Source organism: Polyodon spathula, chromosome 4 (genome assembly GCF_017654505.1).
Source record: "Polyodon spathula isolate WHYD16114869_AA chromosome 4, ASM1765450v1, whole genome shotgun sequence".
Taxonomy (NCBI): domain Eukaryota; kingdom Metazoa; phylum Chordata; class Actinopteri; order Acipenseriformes; family Polyodontidae; genus Polyodon; species Polyodon spathula.
This window is the reverse complement of record NC_054537.1, coordinates 34,719,829-34,739,047: the sequence shown is the minus strand read 5'-3', so window position 1 is coordinate 34,739,047 and position 19,219 is coordinate 34,719,829. Positions and strand designations below refer to the sequence as shown.

The window sequence follows — 19,219 nt, the reverse complement described above, 5'->3', positions numbered from 1 at the left end:
ATTTATATATATATATTATTATCAGAAACATGATGAACATATCTGCCAGAAATATCTGCCTGATATTATAAATGCATGATAAAAGAAGTTAACTTACACAGAGGGTGCATTTTCTACTCCATTCAATAGATCTATAAGACCGGCTTTAATTTTTTGATCTAGATGATTAATTACATGCTTATCAAGTGCCACTTCGGCTTTAGCCCCAAGACTGAGATTCCTGCAAAGAATCAAAACAAGCCTATCAGTGACATTCATACCCGACACAGCTGTAAAGACAGAATTACACCTAGAGCCATTACTAACAGGACTAAGGTAATCAAAATTACCTATATCTACTGCAGCACATTTGATATGCATGTTGTACAGACAGATGGACAGCTGGCTGCATATATGAACAGATTCTGATAAGAATGTCCTAAGTATGTTTCATCAGAATTTGATGTACAGACACAGTCAGAGAAACATGGCCAGTACCTAGAAATGTGTTTTAGTATAGCATACCATATTGACACAGTTCAGCTTGCTTAAACTGGGTTTACTAGAAGATTTCAAATTGTGTTAAAGAACTGCAAGTGCAGCGTGCCCCACCAAAATAAAAGAATACATCTGAAAACACCATAAGAGAGACTTTCCGCTAGCCATGAATTATTTGCTAAACATTTTTGATGGCATATGTATTTATATACATATATAATACAAAGTTCACTGCATTTTGGCCATGCCTTTCTTACACCGTGATGTATGTGCATGCTACGTCATATTTTCATGGCAATGGAGAGAGAATTTGGAGTTTCTAAACTGAATGTAAACCAGGGTTGGCCAAAGTTGGCTCTTCCAGTCCTGGTCTTTGCACCAACCCTGTTCTAAATTGTTTAATTTAACCAATGAAACCGCCACCCTGACACCAAAGTAGTTAATTCTATCATTCTACATGTTAAACCTGGAGTGGAATGGTGGAATGGCCCTCCGGGACTGTGATTAGACACCCCTGATGTAAACCAAGCCACTGTATGATATAATATTAAGACCAGCACGGGGTATTGTTATACCTGAATTCTGTGCTGACTAGTTTTCATACACATACCTTTGAATGGTCCACAAAATAGAAAGAGAGAAATCTGAATCATTTTTTTCCAGGTCTGCTATCAGTTTTTTACGACTAGGAGGGCTAATGGTCCAGAGAGAATTAGAACTCCCTTCCAGTTCTGCAATTGTGACATCCTCATGGGTGTAGGCTTCCAAAAACTGCAATGCACCCTGCAAGTAAAGAAATGTTATAGAAACAACTCTGGTGCCTCCTCCACACATGCTACAGTATATGGTGGTCGTTCTATACTATTTTTACAACCCCAACACACTTTGTATTCTTTAAACCCTGACACATATAATAAGCAAATCATTTTAATACATATCTAGAAAACGATGCAGAGGTCTATGACAGTACACAGTAGACTACAACATTTTCCTTCTGTATTTACCGAGTAGTAGTAATTATAGCATTAACATGTAGCTCCATGCTAGTAGAGAACCTAATGTACTCCATCAAGAATGCACTAGATCACTCATTTATAAGCACATTTTTCAAATCTCTCGCTAATGTGTTTTTTTTTTTTTTAAACAGTAAATATAGTTTTTATCCTTTAACTTTACATAGTGATTTGTGCTATAATCAATTTGTTCAAAAGTTTGTACTTACATCATTTACTTTGTTGTATCTCTTTTTAAACATTTTAAAATCACTGTCAGATAGATCTTTTAATTGAGTTTGCTGGGCACTCATTGTGAAGATTGGCTATGAAAACACAAAAGTAAACAGTTATTTTTAACTAAACATTACAACCCTGCAAACTAAAATTGTGTGTTTTTTGTGAAAAACTGAATGGAGCAAGGGACAAGAAAAAAAAAGTTTATATTGCATACAGAATGTGGCATGTATTCATGCAGCACATCTGTTATACATCACATGAAAATGGATGTTTTAAATGTGTATAATAAAGAGCTGCTTTACATGAAATATATTTTATACTATATGCATTACAGTAAATAATAATGCTTTATTTTATTTCATGAGCGACATAGTTCCTTATGGGATATTTCATATGATTTATAGTTTTACCTGGAAACCTGCAAGGGTTATTTTGATGGAGACATCCAATGGTTTATTGACAACACCGGCCACAGATTTGACGAGAGACATGAAAAGCAGGGGGAACCACACAATGCAGATCAGCAGTACAATGATCATGCCTCCCATCCCGTACTTTACCACTTTCTTCTTCTTCTGTCCTCGAGGTTGAGGGTATCGCTGGAAAGACACAGGAATTGTGAGCGATCCCTGCACTGTCGCTGCTTCCCAAGTAATTCAAATGGATGGAATTACAACCCCTCACAAATCCCTTGTGGTTATCCTATAGTACAAACTCTAAAATACCATTTTGTTGTGCCTTTTAGATAGGTGGCTCCATGGATTTGCAAAGGGATATTGACCCAACTTGATTTTAATAAAATCCAGCACTGGTTACAACTGGTTAAATGAAAAGAAATCAAATATTATGCAGTGCTATTCATTCAAATTATAAATGTGAAATAATTCCCTTAAGAGCGTGAAAGAGCTTGGAATATGGTTATATGACCAATAATATAAACATATTGTTGGTAATTAACTTAATGTCAAATTATACCACTCTTGATATTGTTTAAGTTTAACTATTTCCAAAACAAAGTATGGTAATTACACAAGTTTATTGAATTTATATGGTGCATAAAAAATTCTAGTATTAATTTGTTTAAATGGTGCATACCGAAATGTGATACTAACCCAGTTCTGAATCTGATAGATTATATTAATGCATTTCTGAAAATGTTGAATATATTTAGAATTCTAATACGATATATGGTTAATACTTTTTTTAAAACAATACCAATATTGTAAAACTAGCTATTTATAAATCCTGTGCTCATTTATTTAAGCGATCCATAATTTTGTATAGATTAGCTATATACATGAACATAAAAAGTACATTAAAAAAGTTAACTTATGAATGGCATTTTAATTAATATTTATATTTAGTCAGGAAGCTCTGATCCTGCTTTTATTAATAAATATTTATTTAATTCAAATAAAATAACTGTGTTAATTAACCCTAGACAATAAATACATTTATAAAACAACAGGCACTTGACTTGACAAACTTGGTATAATCTTCAGCAATGGGAATATGGTATCTGAAAATTATCAGCGATATTAAAAAAGGCAACAATCCAACAATTTCCAAAGGAAATGAAAGACAGGGGAGCAGTAAAAACAAGACATACTGTAGGCAAGGCTGATGATGATGATTTTGATAAAACACTCCACTGGTCATGGAAAAGGCTAAAATACTGAACCAAAAAACATATCAGAGGGGTGGCAGTTTTCAGCGCAAGTACAAGTAATTTTACTAGGAACATTTCAGAATTAAACATAACAAAGTTTCTTAAAGCCAAAGGAGTCTGAATGACTAAGCAAACTGCATGAATGCACTTTCTTTAAAATAAAACAAAAACAACCATGGTGATTTCCTGAATGTTTAAATCTGTGCTTTTGCTACAGTTACAATTTGAATTGGTAAGTTAAATGTATTTTCCCATGTATGGTATGGTTTTAAAGGCTTCTCAACCCATAACAATGTATGTATTGCATTACTGTGCTATATCCTTGTATTATTCGCCCAATTAAAGCTGTAGATAGCAGGTACACACATTTATTAAAACCATTAAAAACTAATTCTCAGAATTACAGACATTTCAGAATTACGAACAACCTCCACTTTCCAAGATGTTCGTAACTTTGAGGTTTTACTATAAGTGAATCTGATCGCCTTTAAGTCACTGATTTTACGCCAGACCAGGCAGGAAACAAAAGGGCCATTTCAATGTGACACCTGTAGGAGCTTGTTACAGAAATATAATGAATCTTGGTTGTAAATCTCCCTCCCAACCTGTGAGTGCGCTACGCAGCGAAAGTACAGTCCTTTGGTTCATTCCCAGGGTTGGGAAGTCGGTCAGTCTTGAAGAAGGCGAGACTCTGTTACATGAACATATTGACCCAGAAGGAAAATGAAGTAGCAGCTGCACATTGTAGAAACAGGTGCATTCGTTTACCAAGGGGTCATGAGTAACAGCATAAAAGGGTCGGAGAATCAGAATCTACTCCTTCACTTGTTTTTTTGTTAAAGAGACTGCAAGGACAGTGAGAGAGCCAGTGAAAGCTGAAAATAATATCTGTGAGTGTTTTGTTTGTTTGTCACTGTTAATAATTGTCTTTGTTTGTGAACCACCAGACGGCTAACATCCAGAGCTGTCGCCTTGGGCCAGCACAAAGCCGGAACAACACTGCACCACAGTCACTAAAATAAAGTGTTATCACCCACCACGAGCACTGCTGCACGCCCCTGGACTGGTGACCATGTCCAGCATTATTATGGGACGGATCACGTGTATTTATTATTTGGGCTGCAATCCCTTGTCATTTTACCTCCATGCATTACACATTGGTGTGTATTGCTGGAGTTTATTGTTTGGTTTTCAGACCGGGAGTATAAATAAAAGACCCCCTTTTCCAAACGGATTACAGTTTCCTGTCTGTGTTTGTTCTTGCACTGCATCACCTCTGCACCTGTTAACAATCAGCAGCCACTTTACCTCAGAGCTATATGAAACATTTTGCTGGTCTCAATCTAGTCTTACTAATGCATCTCACTGGCAAGGATTGGGTGCTAAACTGCTCTCCAATCCCCCAGCAACGGCACTGCATGGAAGCTTGCAGTGCTTCTGTTGTTAGCATACATATGGGTATGTTTACAGAACAAACAAACAAGGAGTTAATAATAATAGAGGTGTAGGATCTCTGATTTACTATGTCTCATTTACCTTTTCTGACTCTCTCCAGCATTTTAGTACAAAAATGTGAGCGTAGATATCTTCTACACAGATCCAGCTGGACAGACTGAGAGTTGTATCTGTCCACACCCAGTCCATCACCGCTCTGAGTTCAGTCAAGAAGGGTACCAGGCGGAATCTGGAGAAGCAGCAATGCAATCAAGTAAATCATGTCATGCTGTTAATAATATTACAGTACTAGGCTTTTGTAACAACGCAAAATATACACTTCATTATTATAGACGTTATTTCTAGTTCCAGTTTACCTAGCAAAAGGGGTGCACCAGTCATAACACTGGTGTGTTTTATGTATCTACTAAAAACCTTTTGAGTTATACAAGTAATCCAAGTTTATACCCAAAACCCATCCCAACAGAAGCTAACTGAACCAGCCGCATAGTCACTCACTTTGAAAATGAACCGTAAAAGACGAACACTGGACGATACAACATCCTCAATCAAAACAATTCTGACTATAAGGATACAACCGATCCACTCACCCCTGGAATAAGAAGAGGTTGACGTAGTTGTAGCTTTTTGTTAAGAAGTTACCAAGGACACGCGTTGGGTATCCACAACGGATCTGGTAGGCTGACAATCCAAAGTAGATGCATTTTACAAAATACCAGAGCTGGGCAACAGTATTCTGACTGAATCGCCTGGAAACAGAAAGCAAGGCAATGCTCCAAATTATTAACAGCCCCTTCTTCATTTATCTGTGCACACAAGTAAAACAATATCCCAGAGGCACTTCACTTTAATAATTGACAACAACAATTAAAAAAATAATAATTGCGGAGGTGAAATGTCAATCATTCAGAGAGATTGTGAGTTTTGTTGTTTCAGTATAGAATCGTAATAAGGTTGCTCTGTATACAAATCCCTCTGCATTATAGGAGCCTGTAGAATCATTTTGTAGAATGTTTCATTTTTGTTTTCAAAAAACAAAATGAATTGCTTTCAGCCAGTAACATGCTTTTACCAAGAAGACACTTGTGAGGTGAAATAACCTGGGAAGTGCAATGGTATCTGGTTTATTTAACCCAGTGTATTACGGGGTATCATATTTTAAAATGAAAGTACATATTTGCTGTAACGTGTTCCGTTAAAAGCTGCACAATGTAGCTAACGGAAGTACAAAACAGGCATGATTTTTTTTTTACTACAGTCACTTTATGATGGAGGCAAAATATTGGAGATTGCAATCGAAGTGTTGGAGCATACACCACTCACACTGCAATTAGCTGAACTGTCCTCTGCATTATACACTGCAATACTCTTTATGTGTACCTCTCAGTTACACCTGGCAAGATGAAGAACATCCAGAAGTGTATGCCGAACACAAGGATGACCTGAAAGATGACTTTGCCCATAACAGTCTTCTTCAGGTAGAGGGCTCGGTCCACCACCATGGTTCCAAACTGAATCAACACCATGACCAGGAAAGCCTCTGGAACCTGATCCTCAGACAGAGAGGAAGTGATATCCGCAGCAGCTGAATGTTTCTGAGAAAAAAAATAAAACAGGATAAATGTTTCTTGTATGTGTGGAATTAAATGCCCACAGATCAAGCATACTAACCTCAAAGTACAGTTAGGGGTTACATTTACATTCCTCTGTGATAGCCAGGGTTCCAAACTGGTGTAATTTAAGTAAGTGCTTATACAAGCTCTTCTACTCTTTCTTGAATGGTATTCAAATATAAACTTGTATTTGAAGTGGTACATGTGTAATTAAAGGTAACTGTTCAAATAAAAAATTAACCCCAACATACCCCAAATGCCCAAAATCCAAATACAATTATGATGAAGTCAACAGTGTCGGCCAGGAACATCAGCACATAGACGTCAGTCACTGCACTGTATTCCGGGTGGATCAGATTGTAGAAAAACTGCTTAATGGGTATGTAGATTTCAAGTGTTCTGGGGAGGAGAATGGCAGCATCATTAGATACGTCATCACTGATTGCAACTGCATTGTAGACGCTATCTTAAACTAACAGCTCCAACATTTTTCTTTTGTTCAGAACTTTGAGAGCACCATGTATAGTATACCAAAACAAAAAGCCAACCAAAAAAAAAATAAAGTGAGCACACTGGACATAAGGGTTGTGGCACTTATGGTAATTTAAGTCAAGGAAAGTAACATTGGCTATGTTTACAATGAAAATAGAGGTAGCACGCTATGACTGTAATGCTATTATTCCTGAAATTTTTTAATGATATTGCAGAAACTTTCTAATTTGACTTACCCAATTGTGCCCATCCGTGTGTACAGCAGATGTAACTGGAGTGTTCTACTGGTCAAGAACGGTTAAATGTAATACAGTAATATGTTGCATATCCTCCCATCACATATCCTCCCTAACCGTTTACCGTACACTGTGTTATATGTGCTCCATGCGCAACCACTGCTGGTAGTGTCACGTCAGCTGTTCAGTGTGTTGAATTGATATATAAATAAATCCTGCAGGGTGTATCGGTTTCAACCTCTGTTTCGATCTCCTGCCTGTCACTCAGCAGAGAATGCATCCACCCTCATGGCAGACAGCTACTCTGTCACAAGCATTAATACCCTGTATCTTTCTAAACAAGGGACTTAGGGGAGCTCCCTAATAAAAGCTGAATCTCAAAACAATAATTGTGTGAATATTGTAATTGTTACAGCTGTGTAAAATGGTATTTAAAACATATCCGCCCTTACTCTGGTCCCACCGCAGCTGGATTCGCGACGGATTACTGTATTTGTTAAATGTTTCTATTAACATCTCCTCATAGCACAAAAGGGATTCCTAATGTGCTGTGCTAAAGTTGTGCCAACATACTGCCGCTACTACTAATTCAACTGTTTTTTTTGTATTTTTTTAACTACGTAACTTTATATGTGCTTTGTTTTTTTGGTTGTTCAGCATTGCGATAATCAATCGCTACACTGTAACATGAATGTCATAGAAATGTGGTAAATGATTCTTGATAGAAATGCTATAACTACTATAATTATTATAACAGAAGTATTTCGTATTAAAATATTTTTCAACAGCGGGATTCGATGCTATGATCTTAACAATCTTAAGCTAAGGGTTTATTGAGCTAAATGAAGAGCTCAGCTCATAACTGACGTTTCAGTGAGTTATCAGCCACAGCCTGGAGCTATGTATATCAACTTCTATATTGTATTTATAATTTTTATGTAGAAAGATTAATCTGCATTGACATTATTCAGATAACTGTAATTTAGACAATCATGGGTAAGCACTGTGCCTAGTAGGATTTTTTTTTTTTTAATACCAAGTTTCATTGGACTTTGCGTTATTTGTTTTGATGTGATATGCATTTCTCAACATGAGATTTGCAATGGGATTACAGGAGATACGGAAGTGTATTTCTGCCTTCTGACAATTGTTTCATTTCTCCTTTGTATTTGACGCATATTGACCCATGTAACAATGTGGATCGTACCAAACTGGCACAGGTCTACCCCCTCCAGACACTCCACGCTTAGAACATGTATTTCCAAAATCTAGAAAAGTACAGTACCATGACTTCAAAATTCTAGAAAAAGTTGTAAACATAGCCACTATCTTCTTAACAGGTAAAATGTAGAAGTTCAGATTTGCTGTGGAATAAATCATTATTAGAATCTGAAACAAAAACACATTGGAAATGTGAAACATTATCAAAAGTGCCCAGCCATTTAAAGTGGATATATCAAAAACACAAGCAAAGTTTCAAGAAACCACTGCGGCAAGCTTGGCCACAACCAAGCAAATAGGCACAACTTGTGTTTTTGCTGCAAGTTCGATCCACTTTTATTGTGCCTAAAAAACACAAGCCAACTTAGTAGAAACAATTGGGGCAACCTTGGCCCCCACTGCTGTTACAGTTTTGCCCATTTGCTTGGTGTCTCGGGTCTGCAAAAACAGGAGAAAAAGAAGAAATTGGATGAGGAAATTTCGACCTTACTTTTGCGACTTATTTCTCTTACTGTATGACAGGTATTGACTTTGTTTTCACCTAAGGGAGTTGGGAACTACAAATTAAAGGTTAAATGGTGCTTTTGGCTGATTTACTTTTGCTGTGCCAATACCCGAAGACACATAAACTATCCTATCCTTGCTGTATAAAGAGTCTCTGGCAGTTCTCATTAATAACTTGGCGCGAGGAACTACCGTTCCTCTCAATAGCACTGTAACAGACTGGTCAACTTCAGTGTAACTTGTCTTCATTTAGTTTGCATCTCAATAATAAGCTTCCACTGTGTGAATAAGGATCACAGCGCTTTAAAAAAATGTGTGGAAAAGCAGTTTAGTTCTGGGCTATGATTTGGTGAGTAATGTACAGTATTGTAAATGTGAAATGAAATTGTGATTTCTAATTGTTTTTGATTTCACAAGCATGTACTCTGTTGTTTAAATGCAAGTTCATCTTGTTTACTACACTTTGTCTAATTTGGCTGACTTGAAATCATGTCAGAAGGCGGTTTAAGAAGTATGTAGTTTAAAATGTAATTTTAATTATGATGTTTGCAGTCATTCTGAGTGGTTCTGGGTTCTGTTGCCAAGACATCATATCACTTATTATAATTTTTCTTATGGATTGTATTTCTCTCTTATTTAGCTGTCTTTCATGTACGTTATTCAAAACTACAGTAAGACGTGAAACTGTTTCAGCAACACAGGCTTAAATACATGTAAAACACCCACTTTTTAATAGTAAATGCCTTGGCCTTGATGAGCTGTTCCTTCAATTTTTCAATTGACAGCTCCTTTCGAGTCTTTTGCTGAACGCTTATCACACTGCTACCTTTCCTGCTGCTGTTCCTGGTACTTGTGCTTCCTAGGGGATGAGACAAGGAGCAAAGGTAAATAATATTGTCCCAGTATCGCTGATGATACAAAAACAACTCTGCCTCAAGAACTTATGGTTGGACTGAAAGTTTGACCATTGCTTTTCCAATTGTATTTTTAGATGCTTGGAAAAAACATTACCATAACTGTATGAAAGATAAGTAAGCAATAATATGAAATTTCTGATTAGAAAGCTAAACACCAGGGCATTTTAATAATATCTAGTTTGTTTTCCTTCTAATTCATTTTTATCCAGTGTTGAACAATGTCCAAAGTTTATGGTCCCCAGATTAAATAAACATATACAAATGAAATGGTCTGTAAAAATACTGTGAAACATAAGGATCTACATCTAAAAGCAGAAACAAGCTGGACAATGGCAGTTTCAGAAGCTGGACCACGGCTATTTCCATTGTCAGTGTGGTATGTCCTACCTCTTTTGGACCTGTTGGGGGAACGGTTTGACCTGTGTGAGAGCTGGGATCCGCCACTGGAGTTCTTTCTCCTGATGGGGGTCTGCTTTTCTGGGAAGTGAACATGGACTGACTCCAAGGAAGTTGCCAGGTTTATGGATTTCAGAGACCCGGCAGATCCTCTTCTTTCAGTGGACATGCACTTCTCGTCTTCCGACTCATTCCTGTGAGTAGCATTTCCTTTGCCACTAAAGTCATCTTCATCCCATAAGCCGTGGCCCTTTTAGAAAAAGAATAACACCGTGAATCATTTAATTATATTTTTGTAGCTTCAGGAATAAAAATACAACTACTGGTTTCTGGGCTTTAAAGTCAGTACACGCAATAATAATTGGGTTGAGAAGAGTCTGTAGAGCCAGGATCTACTCTAAATAGTGCACAAACATGACCTAAACTCTTTGGCTTATTAAAACTCACCAGCAGACTCACTGTCCTGCTTATTATATTAAAATGATTTTATATTTAACGTATAATTTGTGTATAAGTAAATATTAATTTCTCTTTTTTTTTCTGGCCATTGAGAGATACTCCATGGAAACCTATATTACCACTGTTGCTCTTGTCTTGTTTCTCACAAAGGAACTGTCCTTAACTGACTTTAATGAACACAAACACGTACCTTTAAAATGGATCTGTGAAAGAAGAGCGCCAAGAGCTGAATCAGGTCATAGAGCACATAGCCTTCCTTCTTCTCAATTCCTATTATATTGGGTGGGTGATAGGGCTTGTTCTTGTTGACCACTAAGTTCTGATTGAAGGGGAAGAAACCAAACTGGAAAAAGTATTTTATCACAATCGTTACCTGAAACAAAAACAAATCAGAAACAGAAATTAATAATAGTTATCCAAATGCTCATTTGTTAATATTTGCCTATGACAAAATTATATTTTTATGAAGTACTGTAATTTAAAGTCAACCCATTCAGGTCTTTCCATATATTCTATATACATTTCCACACACACACATACACACACAAACACACACACACACACACACACACACACACACACACACACACACACACACAAAATTCTATTTTAGATGAAGTGCTATTGTACACAAAGCAAGGCAAGAGACGACATCTATACTGCTTTGGTTAATCATGCCCAATGAGTAAGATGTACCAGGGAGGCTTAATACCAAAACTCTTATGATTGCTTTACGAACAGTGAGGAAAATACTTCAGCCAAACATGCTTCTGCCTTTAGATTTATACCCAGAGACAGTGTGAAAGAATGTGTGGTCCATACTGTAGTAATTTCCTCGATTTAAAATTATTTAAAATCTGTTATGGTACTTGGCCTGTTGAATTACAATTTTTGCTTTCAGTAATTAAAAAATGACAGTAATGCATGCATACATAATGACACACATGTGCCATTGCTACACTGTAAACCATCTAATGCAAAGCAAAACAAATACATTACATCTAATGGTAAAATGCTGCACAAGCTTTTTATAATAAATGAGTTGAATAATTTAATTTACAAAAGGAAAAACAAAAACATATACACTACTTGTGCCTCTGCCAGCACACAGTGTATAGAAATATCCAATTTATTACAAAAAAGGCAGTCAAACCCAAAACAAATTTTGAAACTACAACCAAAAGTAATGATTGGCAGGGGGGGGTTACTTTGATTTTCAACATCAACTTGAGACATTATTTGGCTTCAACCTTCAAACATTTTACAAATGTAAAAAAGAAACCATGAAATATTACAGAAGTAGCACTGACAGCCTCAGAGTGACACTGCAGACTTGCTTTGCAACCAAAAGGCCAGTAAAGGAACAACTGCTAAACTGTTAAAAATGCAAGCATACCTCGGTATAGACAATGGCCATCATCCAGAAACGCTTGCTGGGCCTGGGAACTGAAAGCATTGCCCACAGGAAGATAAGGATGGGGAGCACCAGGGTTACCATGGAGGCAGAAATCATGTGATTCAGAATGATGACAAAGTAACACACCATTTCAGAGCGCGCTACCAGCGTGTTGTAGAGAGCATAGCAAAGCTGTAATATCTGAGGCTGGTGTTTGTAGAACCTATCAGAGACTTCCAACTCTTCGTCATTAAACATCCTGAAAAAAGAATGACAAGAAACTGTGACGGACCAAAACAGAAAGAAAATATCCTTCGTAGCTGCAGACCTGGGCAAAAATATTGTCTATTTCCAAGTTTAATACAGTGAAGTGAAAGCAATGGAGAATACTGAAGACACAAAGATAATAAATCTGGAAACTCAAGGATGTTCATTTCTTAGCTCTCTAATCAATAAATCTAATATGTGTCTCTTTGACCATCTTCAGAGATATTTTAAACTGACTTAAAAAGAGGCAGATCAACATATTGAAACAAAAATGTATCCTGGTATTTTATATATTTTCAGACAGGAATAGACAAAATATGCACATGCAGTTTTATGTGTTTTATTTTCCTACCCTTGGTGTAAAAAGAGCATTATTTTATTTAACTTAACAGTGGTTGAATTAAATGAATAGATCGATATAATAAACCCTCAGATTTATGTTTTCTAACATGAGCTGTCTGCTTTTACTGTGGGGTGGGAAATTAAAAAAGATGCGACTCAAAGGTGATTATTTGGGAAGTTACTGTATAGGTTTTCTAAATATGGCAGATCCCAGTCACAAACTGTCATTTGTTGATTTACTTTATCTCTAAATACTGTAGACTACCTGATTTTGAGACTTAAACAAAGAAAATGGAAAGGCCTACTTGTTCAGCAGCAGCTCGCTGGCAGTCAGCTCGTGGGTTAGGGAAGGCAATATGACGTCATCCGTCCTGCTGTCCTCCATTGTCATGGCCATTAACGGCTTGTCAACAGAGTCCCCGTTAGAGCTGACAGACACTCTGTCGAAGCTGACAGCTTTGCTGTAAGAAGGCGGCACGTCTCCATCAGTGTCTGTGGGGTAGGTGGCGGGCCCATCGATATCAGGGGTGTACAGCTGGATCACACATTCTGCTGGGAACACGTGATCTTCAGCACCATATTGGTGACCTCCTACAGTTAATTCTTGATCTCCTGCCCCGTGTACTTGATCCCCTAATTCACATTGTTCAGTGTGACATTCCTGATCCTCTGCATGGTTTGCATTGACCTCTACTTTATATCCTGGTTCCTCATCAGGGTATCCTGGGCTCCCTGCCCCCAAAGGCAGCCTTGAGTCTGTCTGATATACAACACTGGTGAGGCCGCCCTCATTCTCTTCATCCTCCACTTCTTCAATAGTGTCAGTGGTACCCTCACGGGAGAACAGAGTGGTGCACTGTGTTAGTTCACTATTGGGGAAGCAATAAAACACACCTCAAGAGATTACAATTTGTTAATCACACTTTGGCTAACAGGTTAAGGATGATGTCAACTTTTTCAATACACTAGTTGAACCAATGACAACTGCAATCAATATAGCTGTGCTTTTTTTAGCTTTGAGAAAACTGTGGATAAAGTACTGCATTCTAAGCAAACATACAATTATGCTTTTCTTTTTTTTTTCTAAATCATAACATAAAAACAGCTAGAATAGAGAAGAGCAAAATAAGTACAATGTTCACTGCGTGTGTAACAGAATAAATTAATTCCAGGGTGCCCATGACCAGCTTAATTTGAAAAATATCATAAAAAATATTGACATGTCACACATTTAACATTCAATTCATAAAACAAGACCACTACTCAAAATAATTTACTCCATATCTTGGCCAGTTTAACTAATGATGCTACAATGTAACTGTATCAAGGACAATGAATGCAGTGGGTTATTTATAAGATTTGACTACTAGTACTATACATCATGCTCTGACTTACATAAGCATGCTTAGCAAAGACAAGATAATTTTTCCATTTCATACAGTATACACTCCCAGGTAGCGACTAAATAACTTATTAAAACAAATGAATGTCAGTGGCTATTCCAGGTAAAATATTAGTCATTGGGACACAGTACTGTAAAAACATCAATAATTAATGAAGAACGCATGCATGAGTTAGGCACCTCGATACAATGCTGCCACTGTCAGCTGATGAGGATGACATCTCCATGCTGTACATTTTGCGAAGCTTAGGTCGAGCACGCTCACTTGTTTTAGGAACATGTTCTGGGGGTCTGTCTAAATCATCTACGGTAGACTGCCACGAAAACAGCATGGTGGCTTCAGTGTAGACACTAGTAGCACAAATGGTTAGAATGACACCTAATTAGCAAAGACTATGCAACCCGAGAACATACATGAATACACAAGACTAACACATAATTGTGACTTCTCATGAAGCAAAGCCAAATGAACAAGCCTTATGGGACAGTTTTTATTAATTGTGAGGATTCAAAACTGGATAGTTTTGCAAGAAGCATGAGTTTTGCTAAATATATTTGTATTCTTTTTTAATAAGTTGAAGGTCACGAGTTCAAAGTAATTTGCACATTTTGAATGTCACAAGATTTTTTATTTTTTTTTGGCATGCATTTAAAATCTGGTTTATAGTAATACAAAAAAACAGGGCAGGGAGGAATGAGATCATTGGATCAATCAAAACAGTGTGTGTTTGGCACAGTCACTTTTTACCTTCAACAAAGCCACTTTAATCAAATGAATGTATCTTTGCATTTTTTTATATCCTAAATACATAAATACATAAGGAAAAAAGATAGTTTATTTATTTTTACAGAATATTCAACTGGTAATAATGCACCACATCCCATACTGTTGTGCGGTTAGGCATTTCCATCACATTGAATAATCATTTCCCATTACATTGCTGCTGCACTGTGTTCTTTCATTCTTATAATCCACACCTGGACAAGCTGTCACGAGAGGCTGCAGAGTCTAAGCTGTGCATTGTGCGAGCTTTGCGTTTCCGGTCTGCATCATGAGAACATGAAGTAGAGAGGTCGTCATCAAGCTGGTCCAGCCCAGACTCCCTGGAAAGATTCAACCGCATCTGGTTCTGGTAATAAATATGAATGTCCTCCCGAGACGGAACATTTCCCTGTTAAGAAATGCAAACATTAAGAACCTATTAATAAATGTAGACAATAAACTAAATTATGGATCAGAAGTCTAGGGATGACTGAAAATAAGTTAGTTTGCTTGTTAAGCAACTACACAAATAATGTGAAAAAATATGCTTAATTTGTGCACAAATAGTTTTTGACCAAGGTCCAGATATAGGAGGCTGTGTGGTCCAATGGTTAAAGAAAAGCGTTCAAATCCCGGCTCACTCACTGTGTGACCCTAAGCAAGTCACTTAACCTGCTTGTGCTCTGCCTTTTGTGATTCTGCAGCTGATGCATAGTTCACACACCCTAGACTCTGTGAGTCGCCTTGGATAAAGGCGTATGCTTAAAAATGCATTTATTTATTTTTTAAGTGCTTGTTTTCAGCCACTATACTACTAGTTTAAGCCACTAGGTGTCAGTAAAGTCTCGCTTGAATTTGTTGGTGTTTCGTAATGGAGGATGGATCATCAAAGGCTCTGTTTACCTGCTGTTCACGTGTTTAATTGTAAATGAACTGCAGTGGAGATTTAGCAAAAATGCCAGCCAAAAAAATTAAAAATAATATTGAAATATAACTTGAAGGAACCTTGCCATTGAATCTATTTGGTACCTTTTTGATTTCTCTGATCAGCATACATCGTTCTATCCTGAGCACAGTAGAGATATCGATATGCTCCCTGGAAATGGAGTTCAGCCATTCTGTAAAGCTATCCAGCAGTGTCAAAAAGAGGACCCAGGTGAACTTCACAACATTAAAAACCCTCTTTACGATGTTATCTGTGGGCAAGAAGAAGTTGTTTTTATTTATTTATTTTTTTTTATTGTGATCAGTGCAATTACGCCAATGATGCTGTATGTGATTCCCGCATAAAATCTCAGTTGCACATATGGCTGTCACTATATTTTTTACTCTGGTCACACCTGGCTTATATAAATAGTAAGAATAAGGTGGGTCCGGCAAACATAAAAAGCCACCACATCTTGTGATTTCCTTGGAATCATGAAGTACTCAAAAGGAACTATGATTATACAGGCACAGGCACAGGCAGTGCTAGTTGGATTCTGATACAACGAAAATGAACACAATTCAATATTGGAACAAGGGAACTAAAAATTGTTGTCAACATAAAATAGTTAAGGATAGATAAATGAAAGGTCTGGAGTCCAATTTACTTGTAAACATGTTTGATATTGGGTCAAATACAACACATTTGAATTGCAATTGCTTTCAATTTAATTTCAAGTTACACTGCCATAAAAACAACATTTTAACAAGATATTAGTTTAATTGTGACAACAATATAAAAGCTTCTCTCCATGAAAGCACCCCGCATTGACACCAATATTAGGTTGAAGTTCAAGGCCACCAACAACTATTGCCAGAGGTATTTATTACACCCTGTAAACACTAAGCTTCTGGTATATGATGTTGAAATTGTGGTGACAATGGTCCTGTCACATTATTGACGCCAAACCATTGTATTTTATTGTCATATCCATAGCCAGACTTAACAAGTCAATGTCACAGGAAATGTATGTCTGATATTTTTATCTAATCCTGCAATTATATTGTTTGCCTCTCAAATGTGTTCTAATATATAAGGTGTTGAAAAAGCATCTGTATACATACAATATGAACTTTCTTGTAAGCAGAGGCTTACTAGTGTGTAGAAATCAACACCCTTGAAAACCACAACTTAGACCCCTCTTAACCTGAACAGTATGATTCCACGTCATTTTATTTGCTACTGTACTTGGATAACAATAATAATAATAATAATAATAATAATAATAATAATAATAATAATAATAATAATAATAATATTAAACATAATTAATAGGACAAAATTGCTTCCAGTCCACTTGCACTGACATGCATGCATACTAAACATGTTTCTGTTTAGGTGTGTTTTGTAGTTCATACCTGGTCCATTAGATTTATTTCCTTCTCCTGAGGCTCTTGGTTCCTCCTCCTGCTCTCCACACTCAATGGCAATATAAGCTGATTGAGCAATTTTGGAACATCCGAATCGAGGACAACACATACAGGACATAACATTCATGTTATTCAGAAGAAGTCCTTCTAAATTGTACAGAGATTTAGTGTGTGAGCGAGTGCAATACATTGCTGTTACAGATTATGTCTCCTGTCGTGAGATAAGATGCGGTTAAAAGCTCTAAAAACGCAAATGCAGGTGAGCCTATGGAGTTACTGTTTCGAGTTCAGCTACTGCCATCTTACACCAGCATAAAATAAAATTTCACATTCAGTGTTGCTGTGTGAAAAAAAAAGGTTTTCTTTGTCAGATCTCGTTTTGGAATGTTTTCTGCATTCATTCAAATCCAATAACAGAATGACTGGGCAAATTGCCCTAATCCAAATTACACTGAAATTGCTGCACAAATGCAGAGGTTGATCTTAGGAAAGTAATCATCTGACTAAAGCTGTTAAATAAAGGTCTAAGCACACTTTCTTCTCAAGAAAATATAATTATTCTATAAACAGAATAGTCCATGAACGTTCAGCGTAAACCCACTCCAGCCCTTCAGCTATCCTCATTCTTTCATGTAAACATCTGGAAGCATATTAAATACAGCCACAGACTGTGCTGAGATCAACATGTTTTCGATCAAACCCTTTGGCAACTAGAAACAAGGCATTACTCTCCATTAGTTGCATATTAAAATTATATTTTTTAAAAATAATTGTAAAGGATGTGGGAACCAGAAAGTTGGATTTTAGTTCAAAGTATTAAAGTGCTGTGTCCAAAAACCATGTTCTATGTTATTATTCTATGGTGCCTATCTGTTTAATATTGTTTGACTGAAAACTATAAAAATGTATATAAAAGTGAGTGGACAAACATTTAAGCTAAATAAACTGAGTAACCAAATTGGAGATCAGACCACAAAGTAGGCATTTAATGGCAATGCTTATCATTTAAACATTCACTGAAACCTCAATTAGCTGGACCAATTTGTGGCTGTTAAAGACAGAGACTATTTTAAGGTGACAACAGGAAAACTCATACCTTCTTTGTCATCTTTTTTCTTGTTGCCTTTACTACCGTACCTCTTCCAAAACCTCATTGACTCTTTGCTCTGTTCCTCCAGGGTTGTTTTGGAATCTGTCATCAAGGTTTGGTAAACAAACTAAAGAAGAGAGTCTCATTGAATCTCTGCAACACTAAACAATATAATGCAAACCAGGCAGAAACATCATGTATGGAACACAAAACTAATTAGCTCGATTTATATCAGACAGTATTTCTGATTCTTGGTTCCTACAGAACTAAAATAATATGTGAGGAGCATAATAACACTCTTCGTTATGTTAAACACAAAAACTTAGCAATGCATTTCAGGCAAGTGAGTTTTTGTTAAAGCTAAGGTAATGAAATAGAAATTAATAGATATTTAATCAGAAGTGGTTTTGAGCATGCAATGATTTCCAATGGCAGGTGAAATGAATTGCACTGTTCTGTTTTACAGGAGTTGGTGACAACAGGGCATACTCAAGGCACACACAAACTCATGCAGTAAAGCAATGTTTATTAAGATAATATTTACAGTAGTTAAACTAAGCATTAAAGTCACAACACCATGTCGTTACACTATGCAAGCTCTGTCCTAACTAATATGACTCTAGCCCTTTAGCAGTATTGTTTTGTACCACTAATAAAATGTTAGTACAAAAATATAGGTAAATCTTTTTATAAATAAATACCTGGGAATATGAATATATACATAGATTAAATACACCTGTCTCTGTAAGGTCCCACAGTTGGTTGGTTTTGGAGCTTTCAAAACAACTCTGGGATAAAGTTGTGGAAAGGCACAGATCAGGGGAGGGATATAAAAAGATTTCAAAGGCATTGAATATCCCTTGGAGCACAGTCAAGTCGATCACTAAGAAGTGGAAGGTATACGGCACCACCCAGAATCTGCTTAGAGCAGGC

At 36.7% G+C, this 19,219-nt stretch overlaps 1 protein-coding gene across 1 annotated transcript in view; it reads right to left on the bottom strand.

Moving 5' to 3' along the window:
* LOC121314460 (piezo-type mechanosensitive ion channel component 2-like) overlaps positions 1-19,219 on the bottom strand; it is a 211,410-nt gene that overhangs the window by 2,196 nt on the left and 189,995 nt on the right. Inside the window, exons 33-50 of the mRNA XM_041247759.1 lie at positions 18,293-18,413; positions 17,185-17,262; positions 15,871-16,037; positions 15,057-15,250; positions 14,259-14,429; positions 12,982-13,545; positions 12,068-12,326; positions 10,862-11,044; positions 10,204-10,462; positions 9,626-9,758; positions 6,698-6,845; positions 6,214-6,428; positions 5,424-5,582; positions 4,915-5,062; positions 2,120-2,308; positions 1,700-1,795; positions 1,088-1,260; positions 98-220 (exon numbers count right to left, since the gene is read on the bottom strand). Coding sequence (XP_041103693.1) covers positions 98-220; positions 1,088-1,260; positions 1,700-1,795; positions 2,120-2,308; positions 4,915-5,062; positions 5,424-5,582; positions 6,214-6,428; positions 6,698-6,845; positions 9,626-9,758; positions 10,204-10,462; positions 10,862-11,044; positions 12,068-12,326; positions 12,982-13,545; positions 14,259-14,429; positions 15,057-15,250; positions 15,871-16,037; positions 17,185-17,262; positions 18,293-18,413 — 3,380 coding nt within the window. The remainder of the gene's footprint in view (positions 1-97; positions 221-1,087; positions 1,261-1,699; positions 1,796-2,119; positions 2,309-4,914; positions 5,063-5,423; positions 5,583-6,213; positions 6,429-6,697; positions 6,846-9,625; positions 9,759-10,203; positions 10,463-10,861; positions 11,045-12,067; positions 12,327-12,981; positions 13,546-14,258; positions 14,430-15,056; positions 15,251-15,870; positions 16,038-17,184; positions 17,263-18,292; positions 18,414-19,219) is intronic.